Here is a 19945-nt window from a genome sequence, read left to right on the forward strand (position 1 = left end):
ATTGTACAATTTTATATTTGTATATATTGCAAAACAATAACCACAATAAGTCTAGTGAACATCCATCATCTCACATAATTTTTTTCTTGTGATGAGACCTTTTAAGATACACTGTTTTAATGACTTTGTTGTATACAATACACTATTATTAAATATACTCACCAATCTGTACGTTATATTCCCAGGACTTAATAATTTTTAACTGGAAGTTTGTGCCATTTGATCCCCTTCATCTATTTCATCCACTGCTACACACCTCCTGCCTCTAGCAACCACCAATCTGTTCTGTGTATCTATGCGTTCAATATTCTACTTTTTAAATTTTTTTACAACTCCACATATAAGAGATCATATAGTATCTGTCATTTTCTATCTGACTTCACTTAGCAAGGTCCATCCATGTTTTCCAAGTGGCAAGATTCCCTTTTATGGCCAAATATTATCTATATACATTTATATGTGTATGTCTATATATGTGTGTGTGTGTATATCCATTCATCCATCATTGGACATGTGGGCTGCCTTCTTTTTTAGGCTATCTAAATAATGCTGCAGTGAACATGTGGGTACATAAAACTTTTAAGAGTGTTTTTTTTTCTTCTAGAAGTGGAATTTCTGGACCACATGGTAGTTCTATTTTTAATTTTTTGAGGAAATCCCATAATTTTTCCAGAATAACTGAAAATTTACATTCCCAGCAACAGCACATAAGGATTCCCTTTTCTCCACTTCCTCACCAATATTTGCTATTTCTTGTCTTTTTGATAATAGCTATTCTAACAGGTGTAAAGTAATAGCTCATTGTGGTTTTAATTTGCATTTCTTGGATGATTAGTGATGTTGAGCACCTCTTCATGCTGGCCAGCTGTATGTACTCTTTTGAAAAATGTTTATTTAGATCCTCTTCCCATGTTTTAATCAGATTGCTTTTCTGCTGTTGAGTTGTATGAGATCTTTATATGTTTTGGATCTTTGCCCCTTATCAGATATATGATTTGCAGATATTTTCCATAAGTTACATTTTCATTTAATTTATGATTTCCTTTGCTGTGCAGAAGCTCTATAGTTTGATATAGTCCCATGTGTTTATTTTTGCATTTGTTCCCTTTGCTTTTGTTGTCAAATACAAAAAATCATTCCCAAGATCAGTGTCAAGGAGTGTGCCACTGGTTTTCTTCTAGAAGTTTTATGGTTTCAGGTCTTACATTCAGATCTTTAGGCCATTACAAGTTAGTTTTTGTGCATGGTGTTAGTGGTCCAGTTTTTCTAACACCATTTGTTGAAGACTGCCTTTTCTCCATTACATCAATATATTCTTGGCTGCTTTGTCATAAATTGACTATATGCATGTATGTCTCTGTTTCATTCATGTATCTGTTTTTATGTCAATACCATTACTATTTGATTATTATACCTTTGTAATATAGTTTGAAATCAGGGAGCATGATAACTCCAGCTTTGTTCTTTCTCAAGATGGCTTTGGCTATTTTGGGTCTTTTGGTTCCATAAAAATTTTAGGATTCTTTGTTCTATTTCTGTGAAAAATGCCTTTGGAATTTTCCTAAGGATTACATTGAATCTGTAGATTGCTTTAGGTAGTAGGGACATTTTTATAATATTCCTGTAATTCATGAACATGGAATGTCTTTCCATTTATTCATGTCATCAACTTATTTCATCAATTTCTTACAGTTTCCAATGTACAGATATCTCACCATCTTGGTTAAATTTATTCCTAGGTATTTTGTTCTTTTGATACAATTGTAAATAGGATTGCTTTCTCTGATAGTCTATCATTTGTGTAAAGAAATGCAACAGATTTTTGTACATTAATTTTGTATCTTGAAACTTCTTTGTTGCTTAGTTCTAAGTTTTTTGGTAGAGTCTTTAGGGGTTTCTATATGTTATATGTCATCTACCAATGTTTTACATCTTCCTTTATAACTTATATGCCTTTTATTTCTTTTTCTTGCCTACATCCTTGTTCCTGATGTTTATTATGTTGACAAATGTTCCTTCTATAACCACTTTGTTGAAAGTCTTTTTCATAAATGGATGTTGAATTCTGTCAATGCTTTTTTGCATCTATTGAGATAATTATGAGTTTTAAGCCTTCATTTTGTTACTGTGGAAAATGAGAGTGATTGATTTTCAGATGTTGAAACAAGCTTTCATCCTTGAAATCCCATTTGATTATGATCCTTCTAATGTATTGATGTATTCAGTTTGCTAATATTTTGTTAAGGATTTTTGCATCTATGTTTACATCTGGTTTTGATATCAGAGTAATATGTATGCTCAGCTCAGTCACATCCTATTCTTTGCAACCATATGGACTATAGCCCACCAGGCTCCTCTGGCCATAGAATTTTTCAGGCAAGAATACTGGAGTGGATTGCCATTTTCTACTCTACGGAATCTTCCCAACCCAGCGATCAAACGCTTGGCAGGCAGATTCTTTACAACTGTGCCCCCTGGGAACCCATCATAGTAATAATACTGACCTCATAAAATGAGTTTTGAAGTATTCCTTCCTCTTCTATTTTTTGAAAGAATTTGAGAAGGATCGGGCTCCCCAGGTGGCGCTAGTGGTAAAGAACTTGCTTGCCAATGCAGGAGACCTAAGAGACACAGGTTCGATCCCTGAATCGGGAAGATCCATGGGAGGAGAGCATGGCAACCCACTCCAGTATTCTTGCCTGGTGAATCCCATGGATAGAGGAGACTGGCAGGCTACAGTCCATAGGGTCACACAGAGTTAGACATAATTAAAGCAACTTTGCATGCATGCACAAGAAGGATTGGTATTAATTTTTATTTAACTGCTTGGTAGAATCCACTAGTGAAGGTATCTAATCCTGGACATTCCTTTGTTAGGAAGTTCTTGATTACTGATTCAATCTCCTTACAGTCATTGGTCTATTCAGATTTCAATTTCTTCATGATTCAATTTTAGTAGAATATGTATTTCGAGGAATTCATTCATTTCTTGTGGGTCTTCCAATTTGTTAGTATATAATTGCTGATAGTAGTTTTATGAGCCTTTTTAATTTCTGGTTTGAGTTTTTTCTCTCTTCTTGGTGAATCTGCCTAAAGGTTTATCAATTTTATTCACAGTCTTAGGGGATGTGTGAGCCTAAGCCCCACTGACCAGCAGAGCCAGCAACCTAGAGGTGTCCCCTGGGTGCCAGCTGAGGGTACAAGCCCCTTTCTTTTTGGTACCAACAAGATGGAGAGGCCAAGGGAGAACACACAGATGGCTCCCATGAGCCTCCATCTTTGGAGAGTATTCAGTAGGTCCTCATCTGTATGTTAAATTCCATGTCTGCCCCTCAGCCAGTGCTTTAAGATACGCAAATAAGCCTATTTCACAGAAAGTCTGGGCGCTTTGCAGTCAACCGCCTCGGTACAATACCCAAGGGTGAGAGTCTACGCTGGTCAACTCTTTAGTGGACCCGAGCCCCACTGGCTTTCAAAAGCTACGTGGTTTGGGGGCTCGAGTGCAGGTCTTAAAAGTTGTGATACCCAATGTGGGGGTCAAACTCTTCACTCCTTGGGGGAGAAGCTGGGGGTACTGTGTCCCCTCCTGATTGTTGGTTGCAGCATGGAAGGTGAAGTTTATGGTGAGATGTGTCTAAGCCTCTCCTACCCGTTTTGACATGGGGTTTCCTTGTTTTCCTGATGAGCAGGAGCCACTCCCAGGTGGTGCAGTGGTAAAGAATCTGCCTGCAATGCAGGAGACCTGGGTTCAATCCCTGGGTCAGGAAGAACCCCTGGAGGAGGAAATGGCAACCCACTCCCGTATTCTGGCCTGGAGAATCCCATGGGCAGAGGAGCCTGGCGGGCTACAGTCCATGGTGTTGCAGAGTCAGACACAACTGAGCACACACACACAGGAGCCACTCAGCTGCTTTGGTTTTTTATTTTTTTTCTGGAGGAAACTATCCCACATGTGGCTGTAGATTCACTGAGTGTATGAGAAGCAGTGAGTTCAGGACCTTCCTATATTTACTCTTAAATCAGAACCCCCAGATGGGTTTTAATATCAGTCGTCTGTCCTCTTACTACTTTTGGGAACTTTATCAGCCTCTGTGCCTCTGTCTTCTCATCTATATAGTGAAAATATCTATTTCCCACTTGTGACCACTGAATAGACTAATATGTACTTAGCATATAGTAAGCACTTATAAAAAATAAGCATCAAATTGATGGGGATAATAGATGCTAACAGATAAATTATCAGACATCTGAAGTTCATCACTCTCTGGACTGTGACAGAGCCCAACCCCAACCTTGCCTAGATTCTCTGTATTATACCAAGGTGAGCAGGAGATCTAAGGTGTTGGGGGGAGAAGTATCCTGCCTTCCTGCCAGCATATTTCCATGTTTTTAATGATTCTGTCTTGATCACTTTTACTTAATATAGTTCTTTTTAATAAGAATCTTAAGTCAGGGAAACATGTTTTCTGTTTACTTTTTGCATTAAAGATTTTAGTTTTATAAAGCTGAGAAATGAATGACTAAATAAGGATGAAGCAAATGTTCCTTGAGAGCCTACCATCCAAAGGAGGTAAAGCACTTCCCTCGTGTCCCGAGGTGCCCTCGGCCAGGAAATGCTCTGACAGCACCACCCAGTAAAACATGCTGCCAGTGGTGGAAATGTTTCCTATAGCTGTGCTGTCCACCTAGTGCCACTGGTCATATATGGTTACTGAGCACTTGAAATGTGGTCTGACTGAAGAACTGAGGTTTTAAATTTTAGTTAAACGGAAACAGCCAAATGGGTCTAATGGCTGTCATTGGACAGCACAGGTCCATCAGTTAATATAGTGATGTATTCTTAAGACTGACTGATCACTTGAATCAGGTGAAACCAAGTAGTTGTTGTAATCCTTTTATTTTTGATAAGTCAGAGAATGTCAATCCTGCTTTTAAATGTAAATAAGGCCTTTATACCTAGAAAAAGAAAGCCTTCTGTAAGATTCTAGGATTCTCTTAAATACTCATAATTTGAAATTCAGCCCTTGATCCAGCAATCTGAGATGGTTGTTTCTCACCAAAAAACCTGATTAAATTAGGATGTATCCTGCAATTGTTACTCAGGAAATACATGGTATGTGAATTATTAAACAGTTAATTCTGCAAGCAGTGGAAAATGCATTTCTAGCCTTGTATGTGATGCAATGATTCATATGAATCTGTTTCCTACAGTTCTATTCTTCTACTGCTTTTTCTTCAGTTAGAAGGAATGAAAGAAATTGTAAAGCTCAAGAGAGAATGTTTGCTCATGATGTACTTTTATTATTGTTTCCCAAGGTAAATTGAAAGAATGGTCTCTGGTCCTCTATGGCACCTCTGTGCAGCCATACTCACCCACCAATGAGTTTCCTAAAGTGGAACGTGTCCGGTATAGCCGAGTTGAAGACCCCACCGATGACTATGGGACGGAGGATTATGCAGGTGAGCTGGCTTCCAGTGAGAAGGCAGGCTAAGGAAAAAAAACTCATGCGTCATTCCCCCAAGGAGACACACTTCTACTCATATTGTGATCTATTTTAATCTATCTTCCTTTCTATCTCTTAAACAAATTTGGATGTGTACATACATATATTCAAATATCAATGTTTTTTTCTTCAAAACTAAAATCACACTGTATATAGAACGTTCATATCCTTTTTTCCCATTAAAGGTATTATTAATAGCATATTTCCCTGTTGTCAAATATCCTTAGAACACATATTTAAAAGACAGCATAATCGTCCATCCTGTGATTGTATTATATTTAATCCATAATCTGGGATATGTAGTTTGCTTTACATTATTTTTTACACTATTTTAAATAAGAGCTCAATGAATATTATTATCAGTTTTTGACTATACCATCTTTGACTATTTCTTTAGAATAGAGTTCTAAGAATTATCACATCAGAGGGAATCATCAGTTTTAGGGCTTGGATATGTTGCTTTCCAGACAAGATGTACAGTCTACACCTTGACCAGTGCATGAGTGTTTCTGCCCTTATTCCTGCCAGCCTCGAGTGGAAAGAAAAAGGCAGAACAGATTTAAATTTTTATACCTTTGACTGCTAGTAAATCTAAACATTTAGTAAAGCTAAACATTTTTTTCCTTTTTTCCTTTGTAACTACAAAGGTGTCTGAATGGTGTCTTTTACTCACTTTTCAATTCAAAGTGGCAGCACTTTTCTTATATATAAAAACTCTTTGTATGTTATTGACTCTCACATTGTCTCATATTTGCTTAAAACCATTTCTCTGTTATCACCTGCTTCCAAAATGCAGTTTTTGTTTGGAGGGCAGAGTTTATAGTTTCATATAACATTTATAATTTCTTTTATACAGAATGTTTATTCTTTAAAAATAAATATCCACATGCATATTTTTGTAATCTGATTTTACATTTGGCCATTAACTCATCTAGAACTTACTTTGATTTAGAATATACAGTGTAAAGTGAAGGTCTGTCTTTATCTTCCAAACAGACTAACGACTAAGTTGCCATCCCTACTTTTATTAGATTGTTTCCTTTATAACAGTACAGTAAGTTCTTATACCAGGGTCTCTTCCGGTACCACCTTTTCTGATTTATCAATCTAATAATACTTAATCCAGTAGCACCCACACTATATTTTCATATGCTAAACATCTACTTATTCTCATAGCAATTCTTAAGTCCCCCTTTAAAAATCTCATTGAAATTTAGTTTGAATTTACATGCAATCTCATGGGAAGAATTGTTTTTACAGTTTACAGTCTTTCCATCCAAAACAGATTTTTTTACTGAAATCCTTTCATTTTATGAAGTGTTTTTCTTGGTAGTGTTATTTCTACATATTTTGGGTCTAGTTACTACTGTAATGGAAAATATTCCATATTTTCTAACTACTGTATTCTGGTATCAGAGATATCTATTGGCTATTGTATGTTTACCTTACATCTGACCATTTCGCTTAACTTTATTAATTTGTGTATTTTAGAGTTGATTTTCTGGAGCAGTTAGGTACTGTAGCCATATCATCTGCAAATTATCTTTTCTCTTTCCCAGTATATTTCTGAGCCCTGTCATATTGTATTGTTTACCACTTGCAGCAGCATTCAGTTCTTCTGGGATGTAACACTTAATGAAAAAGACTTTCCCTAATGGATAACTGTTTTTAAATAGCAATTTATTGTACCTTTAGACCAGAAGGAACCATCTTGTCTTCCTGCAGCTAAGCTCTCTGAGATTCTTTTTCATTAATCACTTTAACAAAGTATTTAAAATATGCATTTGGTTCCTTTTATTCTGAACAGGTAGTATCCCAGTGTCAATAAGCAGCTTAGAGAATTCAGACCAATTGAACTAACCAGAGCTAGACTGTGTTCAATTTTTGCTTTGAGTTTGTAACATTACTATTCATGTTACAACCAGCAAACCATTTATTTTGTCTTCTCTGATAGGAGAAAGTATATCTAAAAACATAAATGAAGCATAATAGTAATATATTACTATGTGTCTTATGGTATGTTTGCCATTCACATTTTGGTAATGTTAAAATTCTAAACATTTATATACATTTTGTGGTTTTTCTCACTGCATCTCCAAAGTGTCCACATTAGCACTTGTGAGAAAACAAAGACAATTATTTCAATATTACCCAGCAACCTAAAATGCTAAACTGCATCTGGGATAGTTTAGGATTATGAAAGAAACAGCACTGCTTGTGGCCCTGCCATACAGAGTCCTTTGGCACATAACAAGAGTAAAAAAAAAAAAAAAAAACCAAACCATTTAATTGTAGAAATCATCTGGTGAAACTTTAGGGCCACCCATACCTCCTTTTCTTTGGAGCTGTGATTTTCACTTTCATTAAGAAGTCAGCCTTTGAGAGGGTCAGATGGCATTCTCATAACCAGGTCCCTGTACTGCTTCATCGAATTCCGGGCACTGTGGGACCCATAGCTGGCTGAACTTCAGCTCTTGCACAGCAGAAGCACTCTCTCCTCATGGACTACAGTAGTCAGCTAAAATGTTCCAAGTTGCAATAGCTGTGGAACTTAATTTCAAGATCAGTTTTAAGGCTTTTGGGAAAATAGAGATAAACAGTGCTGTCAAATGATTAAGCAGAAATATACGTCAAGTTTGTAGCATTTTAAAATGACTCATTTCTATTCAGATCCAAAGAGCATGACTTACCCCTAAGTAGGAGACCTGAACTAAGAAGCAGGACCTCTGTTGACCCCAACTCTCCTAGCTGTATGATCAACTAGGCAAGCCACTATAACTCTTGGAAAATCATTTTTATCTGTAAAATGAGGGTGTATGGCTACTAGATTTTTCTCCAGGTCATTTCTCCCCTACTTCTACCATTTTATGTTTCAATTTAGTAACTGTAGAACATAGTCCTACAATGACTAAAGGAAACCAAATTTCAAAAAAAGTAACACCTTTTGATTAAAATAAGTGTGGCTCAAGACAATTCTGGTATCTGGTACCCTTGACTGACTTTTTGTGCATTTCATGCACCATGTAAATCACTAGTTAAAATCATATGAGTTTTCAATGGGAAATAGCTTGAAGGACGGAAAACAAGAAAAAAAGGGAGTCAGTCAAAGAAGTTATCTATAACTAGCCCATGTCATTAGAAAATCTCTTCATCAATCACAAAATAGCTCTTTGTAGCATTTTTTTTCCTGCCTGTGCATTCTTTCTAGTCCTTCACCAAAGAATACACAGCAGGATAGATGAGGAACCTTCATCCTTGGTCTGGAATTCTTTAAGCTTGCTCGCATCTTTTAAAACTTATGAGTAGTCTTCTTTTGTTGAGTTGCCCACTGGCCTACAGGTAGGATGCAATTTTAAATCTATTATCTGTGCCTGAAGTACCTGCTTTGTAATCCAAGACGAGATGCTGATAAAATTGTGCCAGATACCATAATGATGTTTCTTTCTGGCTCCAGAATCTCAGAGGTACTCAGTGGCTTTAATGACCTTGGATGAGAGAGGCAGTCTGGTCAGGACATTGAATAGCAGCCCTCTTTTCTGCCAACCGTCTCATTTTTCTATAAATCCAACATTTTTATTATTATGCGTATTTAATTGCAATCAGTATTTTTTTTTTCTAGTTGCCGCAGTGGTTTTGTTCTTTTGAATTCTGGATTATTTGCCATTTCCCACAAAGCCAACTATATGTGTACTTTGAAGACAAGGTCCCAACTAGGTGTTACATGCTTGATACTTAGGTAATTGAGGTTCCCCCCCCACAAGAAAAGCAAGAATTCATCTCTGGGCTTATAGCCACATTAAACATTATTCCATCTCACTGCATTAGAAACTCTTAAGGAAAACTCTCACTGTATAAGGGAGAGAAAAAGCCTATTTTTATCCCAAATTCAAGATAACACTTACTTACCTGCTTAAAATCACTTTTTCCAAGTGTTGTTCTGGTTTCTTTTGGAGGTCCCTGTGACCCTGAGTGCAGTGAGGTGGGCTGTGATGGGCCAGGACCCGACCACTGCAATGACTGTTTGCACTACTACTACAAGCTGAAAAATAACACCAGGTAAGAGAGATGCCCCATCAGGGTACCTGAAGCACGCTCCCTGGTGGCAGTTCCTGGGAGCTCCCACAGTTCACCAGGGGCAGGGTGTTCCATGGTCTTCCACCAGAATCAAAGTCCAGATGATGCTGCACAGGCCCCTACACCTCGCTGCGTCATTCCAATAGTGAAACTGATACTGAATTACAAAACACCCAGTTTTGATCTGTAGGCTAGGAAACTGCAGAGGTCTTTTCTCACACTTCAAAGGATGATGGGGAGGGACTAGTTATGCACATGCCTGATCTTCCCTTCTAGACCTTTCCATCCCACTGATGTTTGATGCCCCACAGCTGCACTTTCCCTCCAGGAAATGGATGAATTCCTCAAAGTGTAAGCTTTCCATGTGGCAAAGCTGCTGGTCCCTGTGCATTCTCACTACTCTGCTCTGGACAGTAAGGTGGGCCTGCTTGAACCCATGCTTCTGAGCCCCTGGCTTCCGCCTCGAGCGGATATGTATCCACAGGGAAGGCTGTGGAACACACTGCCCATCAGAAGCCATGTTCTTCCAGGCTCTTTCCCACATCCCTAACACCTCTCCCTCCTGTTTCAGAAGGAACCTCACTCTGGGAAGCCAACCTGCACGGTATCCACACTCCAGTCACCCAGGAGGGTCCCATTCCTGTTACATCCATGCTGGAATTTCAGTTCCTTAAAGGGAATATAGTGCAAAAGTTAAAAAGAATTTTTAATTAAAAATAAATTTCTTAAAAGGAAAAGTCGTTGGCTACCCCAGCCCCTTTCATTATCTCCTAGACTTGCAAATGCCTGACATTTAATTAGTACTCAGTAAGTACTTGTTAGATGAATAAATAAAGCCCAGACCTTCAGTTATGGGCAAACAAAGAAGTTATTCTTTTTATCATGAACAGCATAAATTTTCAAATACATTTTTTTTCTTGGCTATGCCACACAGCTTGCAGGATCTCAGTACCCGAACCAGGGACTGAACCCAGGCCACATCAGTGAAAGCCCAGAATCCTAACCACTAAGCCAGTAGGGAACTCCCTATATATATTAATTTAGACAATAGCATACACACCCCAGAATTCATATAACAATACACAACAATAGAAGTTAATCCCTTATATAGGGATTTTTGCATAAAATCATGGTTCACACGTCTTCCCTTCAACCCAACAGACAGCCTCCTTGTTGAGACTCAGTTTCTAACCATCATCCCCTTTAAAGAGCTAGACCCGAACTGGAAGACGGTTTGGACCAAGACATTCCTCGCTTGGTGGACTCGGTATTATGTAACTGCAGTGCTCCGTCAGCACCCTATACACGAGAAGGCTTTAACCAACAGAATTTGGCCCTTTGGATATGGTATTACCATCACGGTTTAAAAAGGATTTTGAGAATGAGGACTGCTGTGTGCTCAGCACCTTACTCACTCAGGACTGAATTTCTGGTGACACTGCTCTTCTTTATCATTCCACGATGCAGAATCTGTGTCTCCAGCTGCCCTCCTGGCCACTACCACGCTGATAAGAAGCGATGCAGAAAGTGTGCCCCCAACTGCGAGTCCTGCTTTGGAAGCCACGGGGACCAGTGCCTGTCCTGTAAATATGGATACTTCCTGAATGAAGAAACCAACAGCTGTGTCACTCACTGCCCTGATGGATCATATCAGGACACCAGTGAGTTGATTCCCAAATTTGGTTTTTAGAGAGGAAATATAAGGCTTTCACTTGAATGACCTTGGGAGGGATCATCCCCCTCATGAAATCTAGGCCTTTTCTTAATATCAAAAAGGAGCTAGTCAATTTTTAGGAGAACATTAAATATTTTGTAAACATGAATTTGCAGAAAATTTTGCAAAAAATATTTTGTGTAAAAATGCCTGTAACTGACTCCTTCAAGGGGTGCTCTGCCTCACCCTCAGATTCACTGACTTGCTAGGAGGACCCACAAGACTCAGTATATAATTGTACTCAAGAACTCATGGTTATAACTTACTATAGTAAAGAGATACAGAGTAGAATCAGCAAAGGGGAAAGGCATTCGGGACAAAGTCTGGAGGAAACTAGGTGCAAGCTTCCAAGAGTTTTCTTCCCATGGAGTGACCCAGGATATATCCCATTCCCCATCAAAAATCTGTGACTATGTGTGAATGTCAGCTACCAGGGAACCTCCCTGGAGTTTCAGCACCCAGAGTTGTAACTGGGATCTAGTCATGAAAGCTCCTCTGGTGGCTCAGTGGTAACAAATCCACTTGCCAATGCAGGAGACATGGGTTCGATCCCTGGGTTGTGAAGATCCCCTGGAGAAGGAAATGGCAATCCACTCCAGTATTCTTACCTGGGAAATCCCATGGACAGAGGAGCCTGGTGGGCTACAGTCCATGGGGTCTCAAAAGAGTCAGACCTGACTTAGTGACTGAACAAAAACATGAAGGCAACCTGTGCCTGTAACATACCAAAATTCTAGACTCTGCAAAGGAAATCAGGTATTCAATACAAACCACATTGTTTCTACAAACAGTTTAGGCACCATGAGCCACTCTAGTCAGGGTAGTGGGAAACCTCACGAAATTCAACTTCCCAGATGTCAGCCGTGGGCCAGCCTTACAAGGAGAGCAGCCAGGCCTGCTTTTTTCTGCACACTAAGCAAAGGAAACAGACCTTTATGATATGAGTAAGGTTAAAAACTTGCATGTAAATAGAGACTGAAAATTTATCAGAGAGTTATTTAACCCATCAATAAAGGAACCTATAGGTGATAAGTGGGTTCAAAGACTATCAGGTATCACAGTCCACCAGGAAAGGCAAATGAACTCCATTTGCTGAGTTAGAGAAAAAAACTGAATAAATTTCATACATGGGAATACAATTAGAATCTTGGAGAGTTATTTTTTCAAACGGGCAGACCTCACTTGCAACTTTTATCAAACAAAAATTTACAAATTAACATGTAACTTCACCGAATGTGGGCTCTAATCAAGTGTCATTAGTGAACAGACAAGGCACCCTCCCTATAGAGAATTCAGTAATCCTCGGGCACACCTCTTTTTAGACAGTGTTCTAGTATAGCCCTGGTAAGGACTGCAGGAATTTTTTGCTTTATTTCTGAGCCCTGGATAATTTATCTGAATGAGAGTGTCACACCACAGTATGACAGTGAAAATTTCTTGTTTCTACCCAACCTAAGAAAAAAGAAAACCCAACTTTAAAGGAACAAGAGTTGTTTTTTTAAAAAAAGCAGCAAGAATTTTGACGTGGATACCCTTGCTCCTTAAGAAGGTTTTTGATTCAAACACAGGCAGCACTTCTCTATGAGAGAGATGGGGCTTTTGACTTACCTTTAGAGCAATGCGGAGGGGTTCTGGCTGTAGTTTTTGTTTTCCCTCAAGTTTGGAACATGACCTGCAACTTGATGGAAAAAGGAGAAAAAGAATGCGGAGAAGACCTAAGGAATCAGAAGTAAGTAGTATTCCTTGAAGAAAAAATTCAAAATTCTGTCAAGAAGGCTGAACCTTGGAAAAGATGCCCAGCCCCAAGGAGTGGTTGTGAGCCAGCTCTTCTCCCATCATGTGCCCTGGGGGGCACGCCTGAGCCACCACCACTGCCGAGAACCCCAGGACCAGGCACACCCTGTATCAAGAGGATGATGACCAGCACACACTGAGGAAAGAGGCAACAGGCATCAGTACTAAAACAGCCCTTGCACCAAATACATTAAACCCACACAAGCTACACATGAACTCCCTCACATATAAACAGCCCTCCAAGACCACGGTAGGTAATTCTTTCTCCTAAACTCACAAGGTAAGAGAAGTAAAATGAAGAAGAGAGGAACTGCTCTCAGTTAAAAGACCAAGAGAATTCCCCTGAAAGAACAATGAAACAGACCTTTTCAGCCTAGTAGAAACCAGTTTTTAAAAGGAGATAATGAAAATACTGAAGGAATTAAGAAAGGCTATTGACAGAAATGCAGAATACTGTAAAAAGGAACTAGAAAGTATAAAGAGAAATCAAGAAAAATTAGAAAAACTCATTTACAGAGAGGCAAGCTGAGCCAATGGCAGTGAACAGCAGAATGAACGTTACAGAAGAATGAATACGTGATCTGGAAGATTGGATTATTTCCATTATCCTATCAGGACAGCAGACAGAAAGCCAAATGGAAAAAAAAAAAACAACTGGAAACAATATAAGAGACGTACGGGATAGTATAAAGCATGCCAATGTACACATGATAGGGATTCCAGAAGGGGAAGAAAAAGAAAAAGGGATTGAAAATGCATTTTAAGAAATTATGGCAGAAAACTTCCCAAACCTAAAGGAAACAGGTCTTCTATAGGAAGCAAAGAGAGTTTGAAATACAGTAAACCCAAATGGATCTATACCAAGACATATTATAATAAAAATGGCAAAAAGTTAAAGACAGGATTCTAAAAGCAGCAAGAGAAAAACAGAGTTAATGACAAGAAAACCCCCATAAGGCTATCAGCTCATTTCTCTACAGAAATGTTCCAGGCCAGGAGGGAGAGGCAAGATATAGTCAAAGTCCTGAAAGGGAAAAACCTGCAACCTAGGATACTCTACCCAGCAAGATTACCATTTAGAATAGAGAGATAAAGAATTTCTCAGATAAAAATCAAAAGAATACAACGATACTAAACCTATCCTAAAGGAAATATTAAGGTCTTCTCCAAATAGAAAAGAAATAATCTATAGGTAAGAGAAAATCACAGTTGGAAAGTAAAGTGATAGTCCCTCAGGCATGTCTGACTCTTTGTGATCCCATGGACTATACAGTCCATGGAATTCTCTAGGCCAGAATACTGGAGTGGGTAGCCTTTCCCTTCTCCAGGAGACCAGGAACCCAGGTCTCCCACATTGCAGGTGGATTCTTTACCAATTGAGCCACAAGGGAAGCCCAAGAATACTGGAGTGGGTCGCCTATCCCTTCTCCAGCAGATCTTTCCAACCCAGGCATCAAACCGGGGTCTCCTGTATTGCAGGTGGATTCTTTATCAACTGAGCTATCAGGAAAAAAAACCAGGGCTGCCGTTTTGCACACAAACTGATAAGCCAGTACATAGATATAAAATTAAATCAAAAAATGTCTATGAAAGTAACGACAATTACAACGAATAGCAAAAGGATGAACATGAATGTTTTGCTGAAAGTTTTACCTCGTTTTCAGTTCGAAGGATTAGTTAACAAAAGCAACCATTCATTGCACACACAATGAACAATTTTAGTATTTTAATAGAGGATTATTTGACTTAGTTTCAATTATATAGTCATTAAAACAAAAGAAATAGAAGCAATATAGAGAAGTAACAACATACAATATCACCAAATTGGGCTGACAGCCTACATCTAGACTTAAATAGTACTTTTAAGGTCCTGAATGACAGCTATCCGGAGTCAGTTGGGAAATGGTCCTAGGAAGTGTATACACTCCACAGGGTAAGACTTGAAATTGCAGTTTTGGGAGCTCCTGCTTATAATCCCAGGCCAAAAACTGATATATTCATCACTTTGTATGCAAAACGGCAGTCCTGGTTTTTTCCTTTAACTTTTACAATGCTATTTGTTTCTCCTTGTGAGTCACAAGACTTCTTAGACCCTGGAGAGGGGAGGGGGCTGGCCAGGCTCTCAAGGGCTTAAGAAAATTCCAAGACCCACTAAACTTTCTTATGTAAAGTGCCCCTTAACTTTCCAGCAATAAGTGGTGTACTTATAGGCAGGCACATATTCCTGGCAGGGTCAGAAGTCAGAGGCCTGCTCTCTTGCTTCTGAAGCCTGAACAAGACTACCTCTATTTTAATTTCCCTAAAATGAAGATATAAAAGAGGACATCAAAGTTATAAAATGTGGAGAAGAGTAAGAATGTGTAGATTTTTTTTCTCCTAGAATGTGTTTGAGCCTATATGACTACCAGTCTAAGGCAAGTAGATATAGGAAGGGGTTAACATAATTGAAAAACAGGATAACCACAAATCAAAAACATACAATAGATTCACAGAAACCAAAGAGAAGAGAACATTAAGTATAATACAAAAGAAAATCAAACCACAACAACAAAAAAGATAAAGTGACAAAGAAGAAATTTAAAATCAATGAGAAAGCAAGGTTTAAAATGGCAATAAATATGTATCTATCAATAATTACCTTAAATGTCAGTGGTCTAAATGCTCTAATCAAAATACAGAGTGGCAACTTGATTAAAAAAATACAAGAGCCTATAAAATGCTGCTTATAAGAGACCCATTTTTAGGGCAAAGGACACACAAAGATTGAAAGTGAGGGGATGGAAAAAGATACTTCATGCAGATGCAAATGAAAAGAAAGCAGGAGTCATAATACTCTTAATTAGACTACATAAACTTTAAAACAAAGGCCATAAACAAAAATAAAGAAGGATACTATATACCCCACATCAACAAATTAATAAAAACCATATGATCATCTCAATAGATGTAGAAACAGCTTCTGACAAAATTCAACATCCATTTATGATAAAAACTCTCCAGAAAGTAGGCACTGAGAGAATATATGTCCACATAATAAAGGCCATATGTGACAGACCTACAGCTAACATCATACTCAACAGTGAAAAGCTGAAAGCATTTTCCCTTAGATCAGGAACAAGACAAATAGGTCCACTTTTGCCACTTTTATTCAACATAGTTTTGGAAGTCCTAGCCATGGCAATCAGAAAAGAAAAGGGAGTAAAAGAAGTGGAAAAGAAGTAAAACTGTCACTGTTTGCAAATGACATGATACTATACATAGAAAATCCTAAAGATGCTACCAGAAAACCATTGGAACTCATCAATAAATTCAGTAAGTTGCAGGATACAGAATTAGTACACAGAGATTTGCTGCATTTCTATACATTAACAACAAAAATCAGAAAAGTAAAATTAAGAAAACAATCCTATTTACCAACGTATCAAAAACAATAAAATACCTAGGAGTAAACCTACCTAAGGAAAGTACTCTAAACTATAAGACATTGATGAAAGAAATCAAAGATGACAAACAGATTGAAATATACCATGTTCTTGGATTGGAAGAATCAATATTGTCAAAATGACTGTACTACCTAAGGCAATCTGCAGATTCAATCAAATTACCAATGGCATTTTGCACAGAACTAGAACAAAAAAAAAAAAATCGTAACATTTATTTGGAGATACGGAAGACCCTGAATAGCCAAAGAAATCTTGAGAAAGGAAAACGGAGCTGGAGGAATCAGGCTTCTTGACTTAAGACTATATAATACATCTATAGTCATCAAAACAGTGTAATACTGACACAAAAACAGAAATGTAGATCAATGGAAGAGGATAAAAAGCCCAGAAATAAACCCACATACCTATGGCCAAATAATCTACAACAAAGGAGGCAAGACTATACAATGGACAAAAGACTCTTCAATAAAGGGTGCTGGGAATACTGGACAGCTATATGTAAAAAATAAAAACAAATCAAAAAAATGAAATCAGAACATTTTTTAACTCCATACACAAAAATAAACTCAAAATGGATTAAAGACCTAAATGTAAGACTGAGTACTATTAATATAAAACTCTTAGAGGAAAACATAGGCAGAACATTCTTGGACATAAATCACAGCAATATCTTTTCTGATCCATCTCCCAGATGGAAGTAAAAACCAACAAATGTTACCTAATTAAACTCAAAAGCGCTTGCACAGTGAAGGAAACCTAAACAAAATGAAAAGACAGCTCACAGAATGGTAAAAAAAAAAAAAAAAAAAAAAAAGCAACCAAAAAGGGATTAGTCTCCAAAACTTACAAATGGGCAGGAGACCTAAATAGACACTTCTCCAAAGAAGACATATAGATGGCCAAGGGGCACATGAAAAGATGTTTAACATCACTATTAGAGAAATACAAATCAAGACTACAAAGAGATATCACCTCACACCAGTCAGAATGGCCATGATCAAAAAACCTATAGACAATAAATGCTGGAGAGGGTGTGGAGAAAAGGGAACTTTCCTACATTTTTGGTGGGAATGTAAATTGGTAGAGCCTCTATGGAGAATAGTATGGCAGTTCCTTAAAAAACTAACACTACAGCTGCATATGATCCAGCAATCCTACTCTTGTGCATATCTTCATAGAAAAACATGGTTTGAGAAAGTACATGCACCCCAGTGTTCATTGCAGTATTGTTTACAATAACAAAGATATGGAAGAAACCTAAATGTCAATCAAAAGATGAATGGATAAAGAAGATGTGCTACATATAAACAATAAAATATTCCTCAGCCATTTAAAGGAATGAAATAATATGATTTTCACCAACATGGATAGACCTAGAGATTATCATACTAAGTGAAGCAAGACAAAAACAAATATATGATATCATTTTTATGCAGAATCTAGAAGAAATGATACAAATGAACTTATTTACACAACATAAACAGACTCACAGACTTAACCAACTTCAATACTGTGCTCCAATATAAGATAAAATTTTTAAAAAGCTTCCTGTTTAAAAAAAAAACAACAAGAAAAATCTCAAATAAACAGTTTTATCTACCACTTAATAAAATTAGAAAAAGAAGAATAGGGACTTCCCTGGCGGCACTGTGGATGGGAGTCCTCCTACCAATGCAGAGGACACAGGTTTGATCCCTGAGCCGGATGGATTCCACATGCCAGGGAGCAACGAGGCCCATGCACCACAACTACTGAGCCTGTGTGCTGCAACTACTGCTGAATCCCAAGTGCCTAGAGTCTGTGTTCTGCAACAAGAGAAGCTCCACAATGAGAAACCTGCACCCCACAATAAAGAGCAGCATCCACTTACTGCAACTAGAGAAAGCCCACACAAAGCAACAAAGACCCAGCACAGCTGAAAATAATATTTTTTTTAAAAAAAGAAAAAGAACAAACAAAATCTAAAGTAAGCAAAGGAAGGAAATAATAAAGATCAGAGATGAAATAAAAGATTATTTTAAAAAAATAGAAAAAAGTCAATAAAACCAAGAGCTGGTTCTTTGAAAGTATAAACAGGATTGACAAACCTCAGACTAGGCTCATCAAAAAGAAGAGAGAGATAACCCAAATAAACAAAATAAATGAAAAAGGAAACATAACAACTGATACAGAAATTCAAAAAACCATAAGGGAATGCTATGAACACTTATATCCCAACAAATTTGACAATCCAGAAGAAATGGGCAAATTTCTGGAAACACACATCCTACTAAAATTGAATAAAAAAGAAAGATAATTTGAACAGACCAATCACTAGAACTGAAATAGAATCTAATTTAAAACCTCTCAACAATGTATGGCTACCAATGGAAGGATGAGGGGAGTGGGATAAATTAGGAGACTGGGATTAACATATATATATGCTGCTATGTATGAAACAGATAACTAATGAGTACTTACGGCATACCACGGGGAACTCTACTCAATGCTCTGTGGTGACCTAAATGGGAAGGAAATCCAAAAAGAGGAGATATATGTATATGTATAGCTGATTCACTTTGCTGTATAGCAGAAACTAACACTACATTGTAAAGCAACTATAATAAAAATTAACTTTAAAAAATTAAGTAACCACTGAAGTAAAAAAAAAAAAAAAACCCTCTCTACAAACAAAAATCTAGAACCAGATGACTTTACAGGTGAATTCTACCAAACATACAAAGAGGAACTTATACTGATCCTTCTCAAGCTCTTCCAAAAAACTGAAGAGGAGGGAACACTCTCAAAGCCATTCTATGAGGCTATCACCTTGATACCAAAACCAGACAAAGACACCACTGGAAAAGAAATTTACAAACCAGTATCTCTGATGAATATAGATGCAAAAATTCTCAACAAAATATTAGCAGCTGAATCTAACAACACATAAAAAAGATCATACACCACAACCAGTGGGATTCATCTGAAGTTCACAAGGATGGTTCCACATATGCAAATCAATCAGTGTGACACACCAAATAAACAAAATACAAAAAACACATGATCATCTGAATAGATGCAGAAAAAGCATCTCACAAAATTCAACATCCATTCATGATAAAAACCCTTACCAAAGTGGGTACAAAGAGAACATATGTCAATATAATAAAAGCTACTTAATGACAAACCTACAGCCAATATAATACTCAATGGTAAAAAGCTGAAAGCCTTCCTGTTAAATTCAGGAACAAGACAAGGATGCCTACTCTTACCTTTTCTAGTCAACATACTAGGAAGTCCTAGTCACAGCAATCACACAAGAAATAAAAGGCATCCAAATTGGAAAGGAAGAGGTAAAATTGTCCTTATATGCAGATGATGATACTCTATGTATATAAAACCCTGAAGACTTCACACAAATACTACTAGAACTAATG

At 37.6% G+C, this 19945-nt stretch overlaps 2 protein-coding genes across 7 annotated transcripts in view; one reads left to right on the top strand and one right to left on the bottom strand.

The window, feature by feature from the left end:
* Positions 1 to 19945, top strand: part of PCSK5 (proprotein convertase subtilisin/kexin type 5) — a 490556-nt gene that overhangs the window by 314368 nt on the left and 156243 nt on the right. For all 3 annotated transcript variants that reach the window (XM_081505747.1, XM_081505752.1, XM_081505755.1), the window contains exons 14-16: positions 5317 to 5460; positions 9458 to 9560; positions 11046 to 11239. In XM_081505747.1, coding sequence (XP_081361873.1) covers positions 5317 to 5460; positions 9458 to 9560; positions 11046 to 11239 — 441 coding nt within the window. The remainder of the gene's footprint in view (positions 1 to 5316; positions 5461 to 9457; positions 9561 to 11045; positions 11240 to 19945) is intronic.
* Positions 5281 to 19945, bottom strand: part of LOC145512260 (uncharacterized) — a 155922-nt gene continuing 141257 nt past the window's right edge. For all 4 annotated transcript variants that reach the window (XR_014058440.1, XR_014058445.1, XR_014058441.1 and 1 more), the window contains 7 exons: positions 18990 to 19029; positions 10994 to 12970; positions 10176 to 10247; positions 9587 to 9735; positions 8885 to 8989; positions 7834 to 8054; positions 5281 to 5488 (listed from right to left, as the gene is read on the bottom strand). The gene's annotated coding sequence lies outside the window, so the exon portion shown is untranslated. The remainder of the gene's footprint in view (positions 5489 to 7833; positions 8055 to 8884; positions 8990 to 9586; positions 9736 to 10175; positions 10248 to 10993; positions 12971 to 18989; positions 19030 to 19945) is intronic.

This window comes from Giraffa tippelskirchi, chromosome 1 (assembly GCF_054371585.1).
Source record: "Giraffa tippelskirchi isolate mGirTip1 chromosome 1, T2T-mGirTip1v1.2.pri, whole genome shotgun sequence".
In the NCBI taxonomy this organism is placed as follows: Eukaryota; Metazoa; Chordata; class Mammalia; order Artiodactyla; family Giraffidae; genus Giraffa; species Giraffa tippelskirchi.